Source organism: Gavialis gangeticus, unplaced genomic scaffold (genome assembly GCF_001723915.1).
Source record: "Gavialis gangeticus isolate Ggan-Ray unplaced genomic scaffold, GavGan_comp1, whole genome shotgun sequence".
Taxonomy (NCBI): domain Eukaryota; kingdom Metazoa; phylum Chordata; order Crocodylia; family Gavialidae; genus Gavialis; species Gavialis gangeticus.
In genome coordinates, this window is record NW_017728992.1 from 67,542,360 (window position 1) to 67,565,180 (window position 22,821).

At 47.2% G+C, this 22,821-nt stretch overlaps 1 protein-coding gene across 1 annotated transcript in view; it reads right to left on the reverse strand.

The window, feature by feature from the left end:
• Nucleotides 1-66: 66 nt before the first annotated feature.
• Nucleotides 67-22,821, reverse strand: part of KCNG2 (potassium voltage-gated channel modifier subfamily G member 2) — a 39,837-nt gene continuing 17,082 nt past the window's right edge. Inside the window, exon 3 of the mRNA XM_019524028.1 lies at nucleotides 67-2,163. Within this exon, the coding sequence (XP_019379573.1) occupies nucleotides 1,354-2,163 (810 nt within the window). The 3' untranslated portion in view covers nucleotides 67-1,353. The remainder of the gene's footprint in view (nucleotides 2,164-22,821) is intronic.

Sequence of the window (22,821 nt, forward strand, 5' to 3'; positions counted from 1 at the left end):
TGTGGGGGGGGGGGGGGGGGGGGCCGGGATTTGGGAGGGGGGGGGGGGGGAGTAGGTGCTGCCAAATTTACCACTGCTCCTACATCTCAGAGATGACAAGATTCAGCAACCCTGGGTGAGGGCAGTGGCTGACTACATCAGAGAGGCATTCTCTCAGCATTTTGGATTGACTTAACTTTGGGCAGGTTGCCAAAAAAGGATTGGTTGCTGTTGCATAGGGTGTAATAACTCTTGTTTTTGAGGCTTGATTGAGGGTCCACTGAAGTTTATGGAAAGACTCCTAGTGCCTTCAGTGCCTTTAGATCAATCCTTTTGTGCACAGCTACAGTCAAGACACAGCACCAGGTATGAAGTCCCCGCAGCTACTACTGCTTTCCCACCTCCACCCTGACCCTCTGCTTCCTGGGCTGGTGCCTTTGAGTTCTGTTGCAATATTAAACAGTCTTTAAAACATGAGGAGTGAGAGGACGGTGGAACAACAAAGAGAAAGTGAAAACATTTGTCTGATGTTTGTTACATTCAGAGGAACAAAGGAAAGCAAGGTGACATTCAACACCACTGATAGCAAGGCTGTCCATGTATACACCTGTCATCAGGGCAAGGATACAAAGTGCTGAAGATGCAGGTTTACTAAACAATGTATAGAGAGCTAAAGCACAAGGCAGACCTGTCGGAGAGCAGCCCAGACTGTGGTTCCTGATAAGAAAACAAAGCAATAAAAAAACTCTATTACAGAATAAGAGAACAAGGATACATTTGCCATTCTGATGGCCCAGACAGGATCCTTCCCCTCCCTTAACCCTACCCCCTGCCACTCTACTTCTTACCCCCTTTAAACTTTTGGCATCTACCCCATGGAGGTGTTGTACAGAATGAATCCATTGTGCATAGGAAACAAAGGCTTGGGGGAATGCCCAGGCACAAAGTCCAGCCTGTTTCTTCAGCTTCCACACGGCTCCATTGTTGTCACCAGAAAGCTAACGAACAGTAAAGGGTATCCTAGCTTCTCCCTGAACTGGGCCCTTGTGGGGAATTCTCAGTTTTTCAGTATATTTTTTTTCTTGTTATTGGATCCAGTGGTTCTCCACCTTGAGCGACTGCTTCTCGGGGCTGACAAAAAAATCGGTTGCTTAATAGAAGTGGCTTTTTACTAAAGATGGAGCAGACTACTCATTATCATTTGAATGGACACTGCAGAGAGCTCTGTAGGACAAAGGCCCACTCAGCGTGGACCACCCAGCCCTCACTGTACACCCTGATCGACACAGTTCCATAGGTTTTTGTTTCAGAGCTGAACGCCTCTCCTGTCCACTACTTCAGTGCGGCTGTTTTTAAGTCTTTAGTTGTTGGCACTCAATAGCTCCTTTTGGGGCCCTGCTTCAGTGTTGGTGGAGGCCCCTCTTCAACCTCTGGTGGGGATGAGGTCTCCACTTCCTGAGAACTATCACCATTTTGGAATTTGAGGCTTTCTTCCTGCTGGTACGACAGTCTGCTTGCAGCTCGCTGCTGCTGCTCCTTTAGCTCCGTGTAGGAACGAGAAAAAGTGTGAAATATAGAAGTGACTGGAAAAGCCATCAGCAAAATCCCACTCAGGATACTGCTTAGGGCTACCACCTGTCCTGGGATGCTACGAGGCACCATGTCTCCATAGCCAACAGTCGTCATAGAAATCACAGCCCACCAGTAGCTGGTAGGAACACTAGTGAACTCCTGCTTGGCTCCCAGTTCTCTTTCGGCCAAATAAACCAACGGAGAAAAGAGTGCCATGGCAACACAAAGGAAGAGGAGCAGGAGTCCGAATTCCCGGGTGCATCGGCGCACGGTGAGGCCCAGCGTCTGCAGGCCCAGCGAGTGCCGTGCCAGCCTCATGACGTAAAGGATGCGCAAGGCCCTCAAGAAGCGCAGAACTAGGCCCACGCGTTCCAAGTACTTGTTTCCAGCCCCACTGCCAGGCTTGCTGCTGTTCTTGGTGGAGACCACATCTACGATGAGAGAGATGTAGAAGGGCAAGATGGCCAGGATGTCGATGATGTTGAGGGGAGTCTTCAAGAAGGCGCATTTGCTTTCTGCCTGAATAGAGCGCAGGAGGAACTCGAAGGAGAACCAGGCCACGCAAACGGTCTCCAGCACAAAGATGTCGTAGCACTTCTGGGAACATTCACCCTAGGTCGGGGGAAAGGGGAGGAGGAAACAGAAAAGAATGAGAGGAAAGATTTAGTCAGAGCATCAACAAAGAAAAATGAAATAGAAACTTCAGCTTGTGTGTAAGATGGATCCAGATTCCCTTTTCTTTGTAGCTAGTGATCACAGCAGAAAGTACCTAAGGTGGGCCATTAAAAAACAGAGTAACTGATGTTGGGAAGGAACTCTGCCTCATTGACCTGTCACAACACCAGAGTAGTCTTGCAGTGAGCTCGGTATGGCACTCCATCCAAAGCACAGGGCTGCTGAAAGAATGACAAATCCCACTTCACCAAAACCTTAATACCTTTCATAAAGTGTTAAAAAAGAATCTGGAGTTTTTTAATAAATGACTGTTTTCTCAGATCAATAGCCTGCTTATACCTCTGGCCTGTAACTTGTGATAACAGATTTAAAGTACATTTATAATAATGTGCACTCTGTCATTTGGATGGGGGATAACATGCTAAACAATCATTTACTATTTAAATTCTTTATAGACATGACTATTTCCAAAAAAATCAAAACACAAAGCACAAACTCCTGTTGGAGTAAGGACTACTTTAACCCTAAGGTCACTGTCTCATTCCTGTATCGCCAAATAGTGACTCCCTCCCACATTTTCCTGTTTTTGTTTACTAGTATCTATTAAGTTTTGACTACATCTGGCTGCTGATATCTAGACCATTCCTTGAAACTTTGAAATTAATCTTCAGGTAACATTAAGCAGTATAAAATATAGCTAAAACTTGTCTTTATAGCTTTTTGTTTCCAAGGATACCAAATTCAATCGGTATAAGATATAAATTATCAGGTGCACAGGGGTCATACAACTTATCAGTGAACTATAGAGAGGAACAATTTATTCTACTGAAATGCCTCTTAATGTCTAAGGTAGTGTACGAGTTATGTTGCTGTGATGGTCCAGAAATTATGCAATAGGCAAGGATGTCTTTGGGTAATATTTTTTATTGGACAAACTATGTAGTTGGGATAAAGTTAGACATGTCAAATGCAAAACATTCTTCCTCAGGTCATATACAGAAAAGAACAATTTTGTTTCAGTAGAGAGAATGCAGATGAACTGATAGATACAAAGATCAGAAAGACCTGTCTTTTATCTTCCTCCTGTGAAACTAGTTATTGAGTAGATATACATGTTTATTATAGCTGTGATGTTTGTGACAAAAAATACTGTGTTTAGGGCTTTTTTCTGTACAAGATTCTGGTCAATCCTTTACTAAGGAGAAAGCTGCTTTCCTATAATTTCACAGACTTAGTTTCATCTGAGCCTGTGCCAAGATCACTGGAAGACTGCTATTGAGTTCAATGGACTCTGCTCAGGACAGTGGAATTTTATCAACTGTGTTCAGTATTTTTAATTGCAAACATAAAGAAGATTTTAATTCAAAACAATGTTCCCCTGTGACAATTTTTCGTTGTTGTTTTGTTTTGCATCTATTTCCTATAGAAGTTTGATATTTGCATTCTTGGGGATGACAAATCTAAGCCTTGCTTCTGAATCAAGCAACTGAAAAGTGATGATGACTTTAGCATCCTTTTTGCTCTTTGTCTGTCCTCTGGCAATTACATGCTCTTAGCCATTGCCTGTAAGAGATTCTCTCCATCTCCAGCTCAGCCAAAGGTGGCTGCTGGGATCTCCCAGGTAGGGAGTAGGGGAGCAGGCGCCCTGCATCAATGAACCTGGCTGTCTACAGTAAATAAACCATGCTCTGAAAACACCTTATGCTCCAGTTGCTAACTCTGCAGAGCAGTATACAACACCTAACTCACCCACTGCACAAAGGGTCTATTAAAAAAAAATCTGTTCAGTCCTCGATCTCCCCATCACAACAAAATAATCAAGCAGGCAAACACAAACAGCAGTGTAGCCTAGGGCTCATCAGAGATTGTATACTGACTTTGGCTTCTGAAGGCAATAGCTGTGGTTGATTTATAATCCTGGTATTACTGCACTAGACTGACTCTTTTTTGCAGTCATGTTGTTGAAGAATGGATGTGAACAGAACAAATCAGCATGGACTGGCAAGAAGGGAAATCAATGGCCAGTTTCTCTCTCTGCGAAGTAAGGCTACTTTGTTCTCTTTCTGTTTGTTCATAGAGTCTTTACCTGGAGACTCTCAAATACCCGAGTGCACCACCCCTAGCTACAGCAATTCACCACACTGTACAGGAACAAAGACTGATTATGAAAAGGTTCTCATACTAGTCACTGCTACTAAATCATGAGTGGTAATATGTGCTGTTATGGAGATGAATGCAAATTATTTTGTCTTATAAGCAAGATATTTTTGAAGGGAATGCTACATGCACAAAAGCTAGATAGAGCTCAGCCTTTTTTTTAACTGTAGTCACTGGGGAGGTGCACAGAGTTTGACCTACCTCCTCCCACAATTCTCTGAGGGCCACATTCTTAAGGCAGCAGGGTAAAGTTCTGCACATTAAAAACAGGATCCAATTATGCATCACCAATATTTGAGCAATTACAACAATGTATGTGTAACTGGGGTGGCTGCATGCACAAAAATATCTATGTACACATCTGTGTAGTAATCTGAATGTGCAATTAGGAACCCAGAGCAATAGTCTAATAAAAACTGACATTTCTGGGTTCTAAATTGATAGCATTGCAAAGCACCCAATCCTGGGATTACTCAAATCAACAAGGACTAACATATAGGCTCAAGAGAGATATCTGGAGGGCAGCGTTCTTGATTTTGCAGAGCCTGAACTCTGAGTCTGAAGATGTGTGCATCACCTTCATTAGCAGTGACAGGGGTTAACTGAAAAGAATGAAGCTGTATCAGAGTAGAACCTACTCTGTAGCAGCTCAATAAATATAACCCTTATGGATTAAATCTTTTCCAAACTTTGCAGAGCTACAGCAAACTGCTTTTGCACAAGTGTATGGCATGGGGGAAGAGAATAATTTCTCTTATGCCACAGAGCACCAACAGAGCTAGTCTACAGGGGACCACTCCCCACAGAGTCACATCACTGTTACAGGCAGAGCAGGGTGGCACCTAGAGACCAGCTCATTCATAAAGGCATACGGTTTCATATATGACAACCTACTTAATCAGATGCTATCAATGGCCTTGCAGAGGGACAGAGCCACTAGCTACATGCCCAGCCTATCTCAAAAACAAACCAAAGCTCCTCCATATAATCACAGATAATGATTCAGTGACCAGAGTCCTCAACATCATTACTAACCCACTGCACTCCAAATGAGACAGCACCTTAGTGGCAAGATGCCTATTAACTTCAGTGGGCTTTGGAATAGGATTGGATTCAGGCCCTTACAGAACATACCAATGTGTGTGCCAGCCAATTAGAGATCTCTCTCTTTATTTATTTATTTATTGTTCATTGACTCTATGTGGACTGGCCACCCCTTTTAGTAACAGAGAGATCTCACTTACAGTAATATGCACTGAGTTTCACACGCTAGCAAAAATCTGCATCATGCTCAACTTTGCTCCTTTTTTTAGATGGCTGATTCTGCTTACTGTGGGGGGGTTCTTTTTTGTAAAGAAAACCCCAGACTTTTATTTGTTTCTGATGTTGTCAGATGGTTACCCAACAACTTAGCTTCATGGCACAACATTTCATATGGGGTTTTTAATTTTATATTCTTAACATGAAAAAAGGAACAAGAGGAAAGGAAAGTGCTAACAGAATAGTCATATCTTTCTGAACAAAAGATCCCAATATTCTTGAAAGCATATCAAGCTGCAGTGATTCATGACACTAACACTGCAAATAAATACTACAGATCACTTCTTGTATCTGCAAAATAGCCAAGTTAGCTACATGAATAACTACTCTGTAGAATTTCTGGTTTTTCATCTGATATGTTTTCTTGTTTACAATTTCACATCTGTGCTGCCAGTTGAATTAGATATAAAATTTACTACTACTCCATTTGTTGTTTAGCTTTTACAGACATTATTTTAATGTTTTTGCCTTGATTATAGTTTGCCACTGTCATCAGGGATTTGTTGCTGTTAAAGCACTAAAGAGGAGCAGTCTCACCTTACTAAAATTCAAAGCTTAACCCTCCTTTCTATGTGTGGTCATGTGTTGCAATAAACATTTTAAGAACTTTATTACTAAAAAGGTATAATTAGAAACAAGTTTTTTTCTCCTAAGAATATATATTAAACGCACACATGTTTAATAAAATTTCCTTTAGTAATTTTTCTTATATGGGGAAATACCTGCAGTTGCACACAAATTCTTAGGCTCTGTATTTAATGTCAATTCGGGACACTTGGAGAAAGAAAATAAAGAGCATTTCAGTGAGCAAATTCTATTTCATGCAGCCAAATTAAAGTGAGTACCTTTCCTCAAGATTTATAGAGTTCTGCTGTCAAAAAGCCAACTGCAGTATCTCTTACAGTGAAGCTCATTGTTTGCCAAGGAAACTACTGAGAAAATTACAAAACAAAAAGTTTGTATCAACGGAGTACAAACCTGACTTTTTCATTGCTCTGTATGTTTCCTGTAGAAATTGGAGGTATCTTTAATGGTGTGTGTGTCTGTCTATCTGTCCATCTTCTAGCAGGATTTCTTCTGTTACTACTTTCCTGCACTTTATCAAAACTTTATCAATGTTCTAGTCTCTGCTATCTAATTTCTTGCCCATCACTTTTCAGTCTCCTGGAAAGTCCATAAATAACTTTTGGATTCTCACAGGCCCTTACCATGTCTGCCTATTTCTCAGCTTTTAAGATGTCTGAAAACCTGAGTATCCATTGACTACCACAGTTCCCTTGTTACTTTAAGTGGAGAGGTGTGTGGCCCATGGCCGCTTAGTGCTTCCAAAGACCTAAATGCCAACTTCTTCCTCCTACTGGGGGCATCTACACATGTGCTTTACTGTAAAGTTGACTAATTAGCTCCACAGTAAAGCATTATCGTATATACATGTGGGACTATTAGGCTGGAGTAAACTAATTCTTCACGGTTTGTGTGACCAGACTCTGGAACAGACTCCCAGTGGGGATGGTGCAGGCACCTATCCTGGAGATCTTCAACAGGACACTGGAGGCATACCTTGCTGGGGTTATTTGACCCCAGCAGTCTTTCCTGCCCAGAACAGGGGGAGCTGGACCCGATGATCTCACGAGGTCCCTTCCAGTCCTGAACTTCTCTGAATCTGTAATTAACTCTGCCCAGTACAAGTACTATCCTACAATGGAGTTATTTACTCTGCTGCAATGCACATGTAGACGGTAACTGGAGCTGGCTGGGGCATGAAGGTGCTACAGTGTAGAGGCTGCCTGCCACCTAGAGACACACTGGAGCACCCTTGTGCCCCAGCTAGGCCCTCTGCAGCATGTCGAGCAGGGCCAGAGCAGCTTCAGGCTGGCAGGCTGACCCTCCAGGCCCCCTGCCAGCCAGGGCTGAACCACAGCAGCTCAATGTGCCGCAGTTCCCGGCGCATGTGTAAATGCTGCATCCGGGGGACAATAAACTCCAGTGTGAACTGCACTGGCATTTACTGCGTCACATTAACAATATGTGTAGATACACCCACTGAGTAGCATTTACTCTTGAAGAAGAAGGAGTTGGGTCCTAAAGCCAAAAGCTATATCTTGAAAAGTGCTCAACTGCCTAAGTTAATGAGATAAAAAATGTTTATGAGCCACTGTCTCTTGAAGCTTCAGACCCAGGTTTTCAGCTTTTCTCTGCATCAATAGGGCTTGAAATGTCCTTTAAAGAAATTAATGTTGATTTTCTTGCATAACCAGTAGACTTGCAACTAATACCAAGTACCAGTATTATGAGACCCTTGAAAAAATGGCAAGAGTTGCAGTGCTAAAGTAGTCCCATTAAATTCAATAGGACAACTTAAGCATGCTGATTTAAGCAGACTAGAGGGAGCAGAAAATAAATTAGTCCACTGCCAGAAACTCTATAGCCCAATGGCTAAGGCGTTCATCTCAAAATAACTAACAGCCTGGTTGTCAAAAGACTCACTTAGGAGACTGATGTTAAGGTCCCTGGACTGAATCAGACAGTGGAACACGTAGCTGGACCACCCTATCCCAGGCCACCAGTCTCCATCTCCCTCACTAGAAAGTCGTGATAAAACCAAACCAAAAACACTGCACTTTGTTGGAAAATTCCCAAGCAGCTCTCACAGTAAGGAATTGTGGGCTGTGAATATGCTCCCCTTGCTAAGTGCAGGAGTGATATTGTCAGTCACACCAGGGTCTCATTCTATCTTTAGATACACTACTTCATTAAGTGATCCACTTATCCATGAGCTCCAGGCTTGATTTTTCTACTTCACTATGTCTGGGATTAAAGCTGAGATGGGCTGCAGGCACTCACCGTTAAATATTGCTGGAAATACTGCACAAAGACTATGTGATTTTGCTACTTCTAACTTCTTCATTAAATCTCTCTGCCAAGGTCCATGCCATGAATTCAAAGTAACTGTCTTAATTTATAAAGCCATCAACAAGCAGAGGATGGCATTACCTCCCAAACTGCTATATCATCTTCGCTTTGACTGCTTTTGTGTGTGACAAGGACCAAGTGTTTCTGTCCTTTACTTTGACCCTGCTGCCCATTAAGGTAATCACAACTTTGCTGGGACTTTATTGGAAGTGTGCCCATAACTGGCAACAGGCAATCAGGGTCTGGCACACCAGGCTTGCCGTTCTACACTTGCTATTGGGATGGGAAATGATCACTTCCTCGGTACAGATGACTGTGGAAAAAAGGAGCAGTGAAACTCACAGAATCTCTCTCAGGCTAGGGACAGACATTACACATGATCAGAAACTGGTTTAAACCTGTAACAGAACAGATGTTCAGTGCACATAAACCAGTTTGAAAATGGCTGAAACCAGTTTGAGATAAACCTGGTTGAATGTACTATCAGACCTAACTGATGTGGGTCAAACCAGTTTATATGATGTCTGTCACAGACTTCTTGCTGCTTTAAGATAAATCAGACTCCTCCAGCATCCCGGCATGCTCTCTGCAGGGCTGGCCCCTCCCCTCCATGCCCTGGCCAGAGCTCCACCAGAGATTTGCAGGCCTGGCTTCTCTCTGCTAAGCAGGGATTGTTCCCCCTGCCCCTCTGCCTTATACAGACACCTCAGCATTAGCCAGCAGACCACATGCTGGCTATGGTCTGTGCTGTGATCCAGGTTTTCCATTTCCCACAGAAAAATGGAGAAAACCATGGATTTCCATTTTTTTTTTAATTGGAGAAAATGCAGATTTCCCTTTTTAGGAGAGAAATCTGCGGATTCTCTGCTTTTGCAAAGAGCTTCAGCCTGCAAGAACTGATTGCAGAAAGGGCAGGAAACTCCCAGCCCTACCTGGAGGGGGAGGGAAAGGGGGAAGGGCAGAACCTGAGCCTCTGAGTCAGCCCAGGCTGGGCTCAGGCTCAGACTCATCCTTCGCCCCTGGATCCTAGAGGTAAGTGGGGTTGGGAGCTGTAGGGAAGAGCTGGGGAAGGTGGCTGCTGAGGGAGTGGGGGGGTGCTGCTAGCCCCACGTGGGACACTGCAGCCAGGTGTAGGGCCATGGGGTGAGAGCAGGGGTGCCCCTCTGCAGGGCACTTTGCGGGCAAGCGATATGGGGCATGGTGTGGTGGTACCCGCCATGTGTGGGCTGCACACATGCTGCCTGGCCAGCTTCCCATGGGAGGGGGAGGCTCACATGTGGTTGGCTGCACAGCTCTGTGGCCAGCTCTATAACAGCAGTGAGGGATGATGGCTGGGGGAGCAGGGGGGGGCTCGCACAAGGCAGCTGCTGATGCTTACCTGTGGGACCATGTCAGCAGTGATGGCCACTGCGTACAAAACCTCCCCGCACCTCTGTGAAGCCATGCCTGGAGCTGTGTGGCTGGCAGCAGTGCGATGGTGGCCGGGCAGCACGCAGACATCCCCACCATCATCCTGCACTGTGCGGTGGCCACAGGGGCACACAGCTCCAGGCCTGGCTCCACAGCAGCAGCGGTGGTGCAGGGAGGTTTTGTACGCAGCAGCCATCGCCACTTGCACACAGCGGCCGCTGCTGCTTACCTGTGGGGCCATGCAGGCTGACAGCAGCAGTGTGGTGGCAACCTGAGATGGTGGTGGGGATGGCCACATGCTGCCTGGCTGCCACCACACTGCTGCAGGCCACACAGCTCCAGGTATGGCTCTGCAGCAGCACAGGGAGATTTTGTACACAGCGGCTGTCACTGCTGGCATGGCCCCACAGGTAACCAGTAGTGGCTGCCTTGTGCAAGGTTCCCCCCACAGCTACCAGCCCTCGCCGCTGCTGCAGAGCCAGCCACAGAGCTCCTCCCCTGGGCAGCCGGCCAGGTAGCATGTGTGTGGCCCGCACGTGGCGGTCACCACCACACTGTGCCCTGCATTGCTTGCCTGCAAAGCCCCCCGCAGAAGGGCACTTTTGCCCTCACCCCCTGGCCCTGCACCCCTGCCCTCACCCCCTGGCCCTGCTCCTGCTGCAGTGTGCCGCCTGGGGCTGGCAGCACCCTCCACTTCCTCAGCCCCCAACCACCTTCCCTAGCCCTGCCCCACAGCCCCTAACCCCACTTACCTCTAGGATCCAGGGGCAAAGGGCATGGCTCCATGGTGGTAGTGCTTGCCTGCAAAGCCCCGCCTGCCCCCCCAGCCAGCATGCAGCCGCCACCACCCCGTACCACTGTGGAGCCGTGGAGCCAGGTGCGGGGCATAAGCAGTGGTGCAGTGGCAGCCACTGCATGCAAGGCCCTCTTTCCATCCCCTGGGTGGGTGGCATATATCTGGCCTGCACACGGTGGTTGCCACTGCACTGCCACTGCCGTGCCCTGCGCCACTTGCCCACAAAGCCGTGTGGGTGGCCATGGGATGGCAGTGCAGGGTGCAGTGGCAGAGTTGCGGTGGCAACCTCTGTGTGCGAACCCCATCAGGCCAGCTGGTGCGTGTGTGGCCCACAGAGTGGCACCCCTGCCCTCACCTCCTGCCCCTGCTCCTGGGAGTGGGCACTGTGCCCACTTCTTGATCTGCCGCCCCAGCACCTACCCTTCCCCCCACACACACACATACCTGCTGAGGTGAGTCTCAGTGTCTGTATGTGCCTTTGTGTCTGCATGTCTGTGCCTGTGTGTCTGTGGGTCTGTTGTGAGGGTCATCAGGAAGGCTGCTGAGGCTGTGCGGGGGGGAAGTGCGGGGCACCAGCAGCGCTGTGGGGGGTTTAATTTTTATTATGGATTTTGGGTTTTTAATCAGAGAATTTGCCATTTTAAATCAGAGAATTTGCAATTTTTAATCAGACAAAACCAGGATCCTGGAGATGACAAAGACAGACAGTTTTCTGGAGCTAATCAACTGGTAGCTTAATGTCTTTCCTTGGAAAAGCTATTTAAGAAGAGCTCCATTAGTTAATGGAGAGAGGCTTTGTTTTCTTAATGGTTTGATAAACACTGAGGTAGGGGTGATAAACATTTCCTGTTGGGCTGCTGTGGGGGGGCAGGGGAAGAATAATAAGAATGTCCTGCTCAGCTCTGAGAAAAGGAAGGGAAGGCTGCTTTAGCACTCCCCGGCTTTTAGCTAGAGTCACTGCAGGCATGTGCCTACATTTCTAGAATGAAAAGGGAATGTCTATTCACTTCCAAATTGGTTCAAGTTTTGCAGGTTAGACTAACCCGCAAAAATCAAATCAGTTCAGGCTCAGGCTTTTTGAATGTCTGTCCCTAGCCTCCGTGACCTTTCTTGCAGCTTCCCAGCACATAGCTCCACCCCCCCCAATAATGCTTGGGTTATCAGGCCCTCATCTTTGGTTTTATAAAGGCCTGCTATGTCCAACACCAGAAGCAGTGAGACATGCATAAAGGCTGCCATTGTATTTCAGTTTTAGAGTAAATTTTCAAAGCACTCTAAAAATAACAATTAGTGTAAAAAATGCCTTGGAAATTTGTATGCAAATTTGTGCAAATCAGGGGTTGATATGATCAAGAGATTCCTGAGATACAGCTCCCTTTGGCAAATGACATGCCTTAAAAGTTCAAAGTGCTCTAAAATTCAAACACACAGCCAGAGTGCAATGCTAAATAAAGGCCTAGAAGAGAGTAAGGGCCTCTTTGAAGAGTCCCTTCTACATCAGGACTTTTTTTTTTTAAAGCAGAGATCCAGCAGAGTGCTAATTGTGTGCCAGACCACAGAGGTCCAGCTTTTCAAAAGTAATTAAGCTGTTGCTCTGCTCAGTATTGCAATGCCCAACCCTTAGGTGGCCTTCTGCCTAATGACCTTCTTTAAAACCAAGTTAGGGACCTACAGCTCCATGCATAAAGGGATGTAAGCAGTGGTTCAGTGCTGAAGTCCACAATTTAGATCCTCCAGAATCCTGCTCAAATGCCACCTGGCCTTGGAGACACCAGGATTCTATCAGTGCCTTGTTTTTCCCCTCCAGTTGTTACTCTATTTTGAGGTTTCCAGATCAAGCTAGTCATTGGTGAACCATGCAGTGACCATCTCACACCTGGGCTCCATTAAGGATTCACAAACCAGCTGTTCCTCAGCCTCGCTTGTCTACAGGTCTTGACCCAGTGGATAGTCTCAGAGCAAACTGCATGGGTCAGGCTCCAAACAAAATACATCTGGCAGAGAAGCTGAAGGTGAAGCTGCAGCACCCCTTTCCCCTTCCCCTTCTATCCAGTTAGCTCAAGGGTTAAAGCACGTATTCTGGATGTGGGAAACCTAAATTCAGTTCCCTCCTTCAGCTGAAATGAGGTGCTTAAGGCTTGGAAAGGGGGTTGGTTCTAATGGTTCCTACTGATTCCTCGATTGATAAGGTGAAGCTGGTGGATGCAGTTCTTAGGCACCTAATTCCCCCTATGCTCTGTAAACAGAACTGAGGCTCTTATCCTGCAGCTATGGGGGTGCCACTAGGCCCCGAAAAGGAAAATTTGCAGGGGCAAATCCAACTCAACCTGGTAGGCACCCCTATTTAAATATTGCAATATCAAAAGTGCAGGTGTGGTGCACTAAAATGATGGAGTTTCATAGATTTCATAGACATTTGGGCTGGAAGGGACCCCAGAGGATCATCGAGTCCAGCCCCCTGCCCCATGGGCAGGAATTCAACAGGCATCATAGGATCTCAGCAAGATAAGCATCCAAATGTGTCTTGAAGGCATTCAAAGTGGGTGCTTGAACCACCTCTGGTGGCAGTCTATTCCAAACCTTGGGGGCTCACACAGTTAGCTGTCCAGGATCCCTAGGCAGAGACTGAGGAAACATGGGTGCCTTCAAAGGGGAATCCAGGATGTGTATCCACTTGCCAAGGGGGCGTCTACAAAATAAAGGGACAGGCTATGGGTGGGGAGGGACGTGGGCCTCTGACCCATGGCTGCATAGAAGCCATCCATTCAGGAGCCAGAACAGCCCCTGGGAAGGTACCTGACAGGGGTGAAGGTACCACCCAACTTTTTGCCCAGTATGCCTAATGGTTAGAGCAACTTGGCATGGCCTGCGGGGGCCTAGGTTCTCGGCTCTGCTGAGCCTCAAATCCCCATCTTGTACCTGCCAAGAGATGGCCAGGGACATGGTTAACTTTGGGGCCACTTTCCATTCCTCCTGCTGAAGCTGAGTCAGTGGGCAACAAGGAATGCAAGATCCATGGGCCCACAGAATAACAAGCAAAAAGAAGTGGTTTCTATTGCTCCTGTGGGAGAAAGGAAGCCCTAGCTTTTCTCGATCCTGCTGCCAATATTCTATGCCTGTGAGGATGCTGTATCAAAAGCCTAGCTAAAATCAAGGTATATCACATCCACTGATCTCCCTGCATCCATACAGCCAGTCACCTCATTGTAGAAAGCAATCAGGTTCGTCAGGCATGACTCACCCTTGGTGAATCCATGCTGACTGTTCCTAATCACCTTCTTTTCCTCCAAGTGCTTAGAAATGGATTCCTTCAGGATCTGCTCCATGATTTTTCCAGGGACTGAGGTGAGGTCTGTAGTTCCCTGGATCCTCCTTTTTCCCTTTCTTAAATATGGGCTCTATATTTGCCCTTTTCCAATCATCTGGGACCTCTCCTGATTGCCATGAGTTTTCAAAGATGATGGCCAGTGGCTCTGCAATTTCATCAGCCAACTCCCTAAGTACCCTTGGGTGCATCCCATCCAACACCATGGGCTTGTATATGTCCAGCTTTTCTAAATAGTCCCTAACCTGTTCTTTTACCACTGTTGGCTGCTCACCTCCTCCTCAAACTGTGCTGCCAGGTGCAGCAGTCTGGGAGCTGGCCTTGCCTGTGAAGACTTAGATGAAGAAGGCATTGAGTACTTCAGCCTTTTCAGCATCCTCTATCACAAGTTTGCCTCCCCCGTTCAGTAAGGGACCTGCACTTTCCCTGCTCCTCCTTTTGCTACCAACATACTTATAGAAACCCTTTTTGTTACACTTCACAGACCTTGCAAACTGTAATTCCAATTGTGTTTTGGCCTTCCCAACTTCATCTCTGCATGCCCAAGCAGTGCTCTTAAACTCCTTCCTATTTATTGGTCTAAGTTTCCACTTCTTATAAGCTTCCTTTTTGTGAGTTAGAGTTCCCTGCCAAACCAAGCTGATCTTCTGCTATATTTGTTATTCTTCCTGCACATTGGGACGGTTTGTTCCTGCACTCTCACTAAGGCTTCTTTGAAGTACAGCCAACTCTCCTGGACGCCTCCCCCCCTCAGTCTGGCTTCCCAAGAGATCCTGCCCATGAGTTCCCTGAGCGAGCCAAAGACTGCTTTTGTGACGTCCAGGGTTCTTATTCTGCTGCTCTCGCTCCTTCCTTTCCTCAGGATCCTGAACTCAATCATCTTATGGTCATTGCCGCCCAAGTTGTCATCTACTGCTATATTCCCCAGCAATTCTTCCCTGTTTGTGAGCAGCAAGTCAAGAAGAGCATGGCCCCTAGTTGGCCACCCCAGCACTTGCACCAGGAAATTGTCCCCAGTACTCTCCAAAAATGTCCTGGATTGCCTGTGCACTGCTGTATTGCTCTCCCAGCAGGTATCAAGGTGATTGAAGTCCTCCATCAGAACCAGGGCCTATGATTGGGAAACTTCCACCAGCTGTTTGAAGAAAGCCTCACCTACCTCATCCTCTTGGTCTGACGGTCTATAGCAGACCCCTACCGCGACATCGCCCTTGTTGCTTTCCCCTCTGACCCTAACCCAGAGACTCTAAAGAGGGCTATCTCCAGTTTCATAGTAGAGCTCTGAGCATATGGCCTTTTTACATAAAGTGCCACTCCTCTTTTTCCTTTCCTGTCCTTCTTGAATAGTTTGTAACCATCCATGACAGTGCTCCAGCCATGCAAGCTATCCCATCAGGTCTCTATTATTGTAATCACATCATAGTTCTGGGACTGTGCAAGGACTTCCAATTCTTCCTGCTTGTTTCCCAGTCTCCGTGCGTTCCTGTACAGGCACCTGAGGTAACTAGGTGCCTGTACATGAACTAAGTGCCTGTATATCTCACACTTCCTCTGCAACGGGATGGCATTCAGAGGATGGCAGTGGCAAAGAGGGTAAAGAAGCAACGTAAAGAATCAGCACTTCTAGAATCAAGACCCATGCTTCCAGAATTCCCCAATACTTGCCTCAGCAGTTGGGGTTGGTTACTATAAATTTGACAAATGTCTAAAAGAGGAGATGGGTGCACATAGAACAAGAAGTAATGGGGTTAAATTCCAATGAGAGAAATCAAAGTTGGACATTAAGAAGAACTTTCTAACTCAGTAAGGGTGGTTTGTGCTAGAACAAATTACTTAGAGAGAGAAAGGTTATGAAAGCTCTGTCACTGGAAGTGTCTACATTCAGATTAGACAAACATTTGTCTAGGACAGCTTAAGCTAGGGTGTTCCTGCCTTGATCAAGGGCTGGACAACATGAACTCCAAAGGCCCTTTTTCCAGACCTGTTTTTCTATGAATTAGGTAAAAGGTACCTATGACCACCTCCTCCTTGGGTCAAGTCTTGAAATGAAAGTGACAACGGGTGTTCCATGTAGTTGTAATCTCAATGCTGCCCATGCGTGTTCGGCCTGATTTAAGCATGCCTTCTGGATTGAGCCCTTCCAGGGACACGGAGGCAGAGAAGCCTCCTTTATGACTCTTAAATGACCTTAAGTAGGTTGGTACCTAATGCTTGCCTGACTTAGGTGGTGGAAGTTCTGGGAATATGCAGGGTTAGCACTTTCATTTTCACCAAGAAGGTTAGGAGACTGTGGCCTCTCAGGTGCCTCAACAGTTAGGTGCTGGTTTGTGAAATGTTCCTTTGGATTTAGGTCTTCAACTTCCACCTCACGTGCCACCAAGATTGCCTTCAGGGCTGGGCTGTAGGGAACCTGTATTGCAACAGTGAATACTGCAGCACCTAAAATGTAGGTGCCTGGTCCCTGAAGCAGAGTCCACAGGCCTGGGATAGTATCTAGGTTCCCTACACAATTATCTCAGGATTCAGAGGCCTGAACCCTCTGCATTAGGTAGGTGCCTACACAGTCCTTTCAAAGTCTGCAGAGGTGGTAGCAGTGCCTTTCTTCTATATGACAGGTCCACAGCTAGGACACACGCCCAGGCTCTGGGAGATCGGGATTCACTTGCCTCCTCTTCCACACATTAGGCAAATGCTGTAGTCAATAGCATAAAATTGCCTTGTAGAAGGGAGCTGCCAAAAACTGAGATCCATCTTGAAGGAACAGGAAATGCACACAACAAAAATACTGAACACAAACATTAAAAACCAGGAAATACAGAAACACATCTCCCCCAGTGATCATTGCCTTAAGAAGCCTCTCAGGAACGGCACAGTACCTCATCCTGAGATGCAGACATTTAAAGTTTTTTAAAAACCTCTGGATCCCTACGGTTACAGCTGTGAACATAGGCAATGACAGGGAAGTAAACCCCAGATCAACAGTATCACCCCCTTGTGTGGTGAGGGGGCAGCGGGAGAGCATGGATTGGAGTTGTGCTTTAATGTTGTGGCACGAACATTTTGTCAGGGTGGCTTGTTAAAGCCTGATTGCCTTCTCACTGCTTTTTGTAGGACCAGACTGTGGCTAGGTGGTATTCCTACCTAGCTACATTTGAAATGTTTGGGTTTTGGGAAGCATGTGCGTTTAGTCAGCTCCTCAGATGTCAGCAAAGCAGGTTTAAGCTGGACATCAGGAAAAACTCCTTCACTGAGGTACAGAAAGAGTTCTGGCTGTCCAGTTAGGGGACCAGATGTGAAGTTATGCTTACTGTCCCCAGGTTGCAGAGCAGAATGGAGAGTTTTTGGTTTCTCCCATATTTCTGGGCTTTGCTGGTTGCCATGTGGGGCCAGGAAAGAATTTTGTCCTGTCTTGATGCTACAGGCACTAGCGTTTTGTCATTTTTCTCTGAAGCACTGGGTGTCAGCTGCTGTCAAGGTTGGGGTTTTCGACTGGGGTGTGCCAATGATTAGAACCCAGAGGTTTCTTGTTAAAGGATCTTACCTCTCTGTTCAGGGTCAGACCAATTCCTGCATCTGGGATCAGGAAAGAATTTTCCCTCAAGGGCAGGTTGGACTCCAAGGGTCTTTGCCCTCCTCTGTAGTGGAGGCCATGGCTCTCTTCCTTGAGTCTCATGGGTGCATCCAGATAAGTGAGAATGTGCATTTCCCCAGGGATAAGTAGCAGCAGCATGCCTTGTGCTGCTGCTACTTGCCTCTAGGGAACTCCTGCTGCATGGCAGGTTACCCTGGATGAGGTAGGGGAGGTTGGGGCCAGCAACTGTGCGGGCTCCACCAGCCTTACCTGGGGGCTTTTGAGACCTGAAGCCATGGTGCTCCAGCAGCAGGAAGCCTGGCCGCCAGCCAGAGTATGGCTCCAGCTGACCAGGCTTCAGTTTTGGGTGGTGCACACTGCACCCACATGTGTGGCCCTGCTTTTTTTGGCATGGGCTTTTTGATGCCAAAATCAACCCCCCCGCCCCATGCTGCATGTGTGGTGTGGGGGCTGCAGGTGCTGTCTGTGGCACCACATACCACACATCCGTGTTTTTCTGGATGCCCCCCATGAGTGCATTTTAGCAACCCTTGCAGCAATGGGATACTAACAGCCTTTGTCCTGTTGCTTTATCTTCAGTGTATTAGGTTGCTTTTGGTGTCTTTGTGCAATGTGCCTTGTAGTTGTATGATAGGGATAAGTGAGCGTGTCTACATGTGCATTTACTATGTATTAAACTTACTCCACAGTAAGTGTGTGTTTATGCCGGCGTCTACACGTGCAGGCATTAAATCGCAGTAACGCTGTGTGCATGGACTGACTCCAAAGTCAGTCCACACACACAAGCTTACTGCACAGTACTAATTGGGCATAAATGTGATACTACACATCATGCAGATTTTAAATTTATGCCCAGGTTTGATGTAAGTTGCCATATTTACTGCTCAGTATGGGTGTGCATATGTAGACACCGTCTGTACTACACAGTAATTTTTGGGTACTGTGCAATAATTTTGATTACTAAGCAGTAAATATGCACGTGTAGACATGGCCACTGTGTAGTTTTTAGAAACAGGTTAGACAAGGAGTTGTATGGGACAGTTTGGATAAGGATGATGCTGCCTTGAGCAGGGTTTTAGACTTGATGATCTCTGGAGGTCCCTTCCAACCCTACTTTTCTATGATTCTGTTTCAGGTTTTGGCTTCAGGGTTAGAACCCCATTCATTAAGTTTTGGGTTAATTCATTTTTAATTTTTTTTAAACTCATCCTGTACTACTTGGCTGCATCCAGACAAGCATGGACGTGCAGTATGTGGTGCCACAGACCCATCTGCAGGGCCACACACCACACATGCAGGAATTCTCCATGCTGCTATCTTGCAGCATGGGGAGGGGGGAGGTGGTCTGACCCTGGGAAATCCTGGTATCGAAAAAACCCACACTGAAAAGAAGTGGGGCAGTGCATGTGGCTGCAGTGCACTCAAAACTGGAACCTGGCCAGCTGGAGCCATGCTCTGGCCGCCAGCCAGGCTTCCTGTCATGGCTGCAGCCCTAGGAAATCCCCAGGACTGCAGGTAAGGCTGCTGGGGCCAGCACAGTTGCCCCAGCCTCCCCTACCCCACCCAGGGTAACCTGCCACATGCCAGAGAGTAAGTGGAATGAGTGTTCCCCAGGGACAAGCAGCAGTGGTACAAGATGTGCTGCTGCTACTTGTCCTTGGGGAAACAAATGTCCACACCCATCTGGACATGTCTCTTGAATCAGTTCTTTGGCAAGACCCAATACAGTACAGAAGCAAGAATCACTCATGGGAAAGACTTTTAGAATCGTTTATTCCAGGGAGGGTGACAAGTGGGGAGCAGTAAAGACTATATACAGGTTGGCCAGAAGGTCTGGGCCTCAAGGACAAGACCTGGGCTCATGGCCTGCCTGCACACTCTGGACAAGAATAAAAAAAACAGGGGACAAAGAAAAATATACATATATACAGTTCTGCCAGCAGGGACGCCCAGGGGGGCTTCAGGACATCAGGAGTCAGCCTGCATGGACAAAGCCCGAGGTCTTGGCTCACTGGACCCGCCCCCATACCCCAATCAGGTGGTGGCGTCACAGTGCAAGGAGCAGGCGTCCCCCCTTGACTTGGCACAGTGCACCCTCGATGGCCCAGCATTCCTCAAAGGTGGGCACCATCTGCCGGAGGACCACATGCTCGAACTCAAGTGAGAGGCAAGCCTGCACCAGCAGGCAGAAGAGCTGCAGGGCGTCGCCCATCCCGGTCCCAGCGAGCTGGTTTTGGCAGCTCTTCGGGGTGGCCACCTTGGCCTGGCCCACCAGGAAGTTGGCTAGGCTGACCGCGCCCCGCTCAGCCACTCAGTACAGGAAAGAACAGATGTATGTGTCCTCTGAAAAGTCCCGGCCCAGGGTCCGAAGCAGTGCCCCGAGAGCGGCAAAGAGCGGCTGCAGCCGGGGGGGGAAGTTGAGAAAGGCATAGAAAATGTTCCCTCCCAGCACCCCTGGGCAGAAGGGGCAGGCTGCCAAGGCTCCCGGGTCCAGGTGGCACACAAAGGTGCCAGTGGCCAGGGTACCATTCACCAATCTCCACTGGAGGTCACTAGTCTTCTTGGCGGTGGGTGCCTTGTACAGTGTGCACCATGCTGGGGTCCTGGGCAATGCCAGGTGATGCTGCCACATGGTGTTGGGGCGGCCAGCCAGCACCTGGGCATGCCAGGTGCGCACCACCTATGCGTAGAGTCCCCGCTGGGGCAGTGTGCCAAAGGGACAGCCCATGTTGCTTCTGGGGGGCACGGGGAGCCTCAGTAGTGTGTTGGGCTGGTCAGCCAGCTCACTGGTCACTGCTGGAATGACTGGCAGTGGCGGGAAGACGTCGCCCGCGGCAGGGAGGGCCTGGGGGGCCTGGAGGTAGCCTTCTAGGGTGGCTGCCACCTCTGTCAGGAGGGCGGCTCTAACAGCCCACCGAAGTTTGTCTCAAACTAGAGCCCAAGAACAGAGAAAGGCAACTAGGATGAGCGGCAAGGAAAAGCTGTCATATATGCTGGATACAGGCAGAGACGAAAAGAGCTTGGCTTATTTAACCTTATATAACAAAGATCAGGAGGAGATATGACTGCTCTCCATAGTACATCTGGGGCCGGGGCTAAATGCCAGGGAAGGAAAACAACTATTTAAGCTGAAGGACAACATCAGCGTAAGAATGAATGAGTAGAAATTAGGCAAGAATGAGTTTGGGCTGCAAACTGGAGAAGGTTTCTAAGCAACAGAGGAGTGAGGTTTCAGAAAAGCCTTCCCATTAAGAGGAGCTGCAGCAAAATTCCAGGACACCTTTTTTGTTAATGGAGCTTGATTAGTTTATGAAAAGGACTATTTGAGGCAGTTGCAGGGAACTGGAATTGGTGACCTTGGAGGTCTCTTCCAGCCCTAGAGTCTCTTTACTTTTAACTAGAAAGACAACTGGTGGTGGCCATATGAATAAGATCCAGGCTCAGAAGTGCTGCAGGACTGGGGGTACCCAGTGCTTCCAGAGCCCTGCCTCTTCAGCAACCTCACTAGGTAGATCTGTTCTAGGGTTGGGCTGGGGAATATTAGGCTCCCTGACTCCAAGCCATGCCAGTGCAGCTGGGACCCTAAAAGCCTTGACTGTAAGTGGAGCCACAGACCCTGGGATCCCAAGCAGCTGCTCAGTCTTGTCTGTTATACAGCTGCTATTAGCAAGAGCAAAGCTGGACTGAATGTCAATTTTTTTGGAGCAGCTGGAAACATCATACTCTTTGGAAAATATGCACTGGTACTTTGGATATGGAATTTTCTTGGGATTTCCGATTTGTATGACATTGCAAAAGTTTAGGTTTTGGTCTAATTTAGACTGAACCAATTAAAAACAAACCAATAATGGGCATGTCTAGACAAGACACTTAATGCCCATTGGACTAATTCAACTTAGCGTTAGTGTGGCTGGCAAAAACTGTGCTAATGCGCAGTAGCGCTGATTACAGCACATTTAGTAGCTACTACTGCAGGTACTAAACTTAATGCACTGTAATTATGGTGCATTAATGAACAAGTAGAGGTGTCCAGGCTGTCCTAAAAACTGAAAACCCAGCTCTTTTTTCTGCATCTGAATGGCAGCACCACAGTCAGCAATACTGAGACTGGAGTTGTCAAGATGCCCTTTAATTCTTTCCTGTATATTTCTGAGGAGATGCTGGGTCCTGAACAGCAGCAATGTGGCGAGAAGAACTTGAGCTCAGCTGACCTGCAAATCAGCTTATCCAATTTGTGCCCAATGCTAGCCTGTAACTGTCATCTAGTGTGTTTAAGTGCAGATGCAAAGAGAACAAGAAAGATTCTGCTCTGAGATCTTGTCCCAAAAATCTAAAGTGGCAACACTTGGAATTTACTGAACATCTGCTTCACACAAACATGGCAGGAACTGAGAAAATAGACAGGGATTATTTCCCACAAGTAGCTGCTTTGCAGAGCTACAGCACGTAAATCACAACAAAATAGGACCACAGTGCGGCTGAGTTCATGCCAAGGGCGTTTATGTGCAGTTTGATTACTTTCAGTGGGGAATGTCAACACAAAGAACTAACACTTTTAGCTGAAAGGAATTACCCAAGAGAAACACGGCAGTTATGCTTTGGAACGTGGAAAGGGATGTCCTCCCTTTTCAGATGCTCCTGCTTTAATCACCTGTCTCCTGACACCACTGAGAAATTGGTGCTAAGGCAGGATGCACTTCACAGCTGCCACCAGCCAAGATGTACAGTTCTGGGACAAGATGGGTTTCCCTCATGCTCTCCCTCCCTATTGTGTTTTAGCTCATCCAATCCACTTCTTAACCTTTTCATTCTCTCTCTCTCTCTCATCCTTCCTTATATCTTTGTCTGCCTCATTTTTAAAGCTGATCTGATCCCTTGGCAGCATTAAGCTGCCTCTCCCTCTCCCCTTTTATTTTCTTTTTCTGCCCCATCCTTGTAGTCTCTTTGCTTTCTACATTCCATTTCCTTACGACTCCCTGTCATTGCACCACATTGCTTTAGCCTGTTTACCTGTCCCTGCTCACTTTGGAATAGGCTTGACAGGAGAACTGAAGCTACTTCCTATTATTTAACACTTCTTTT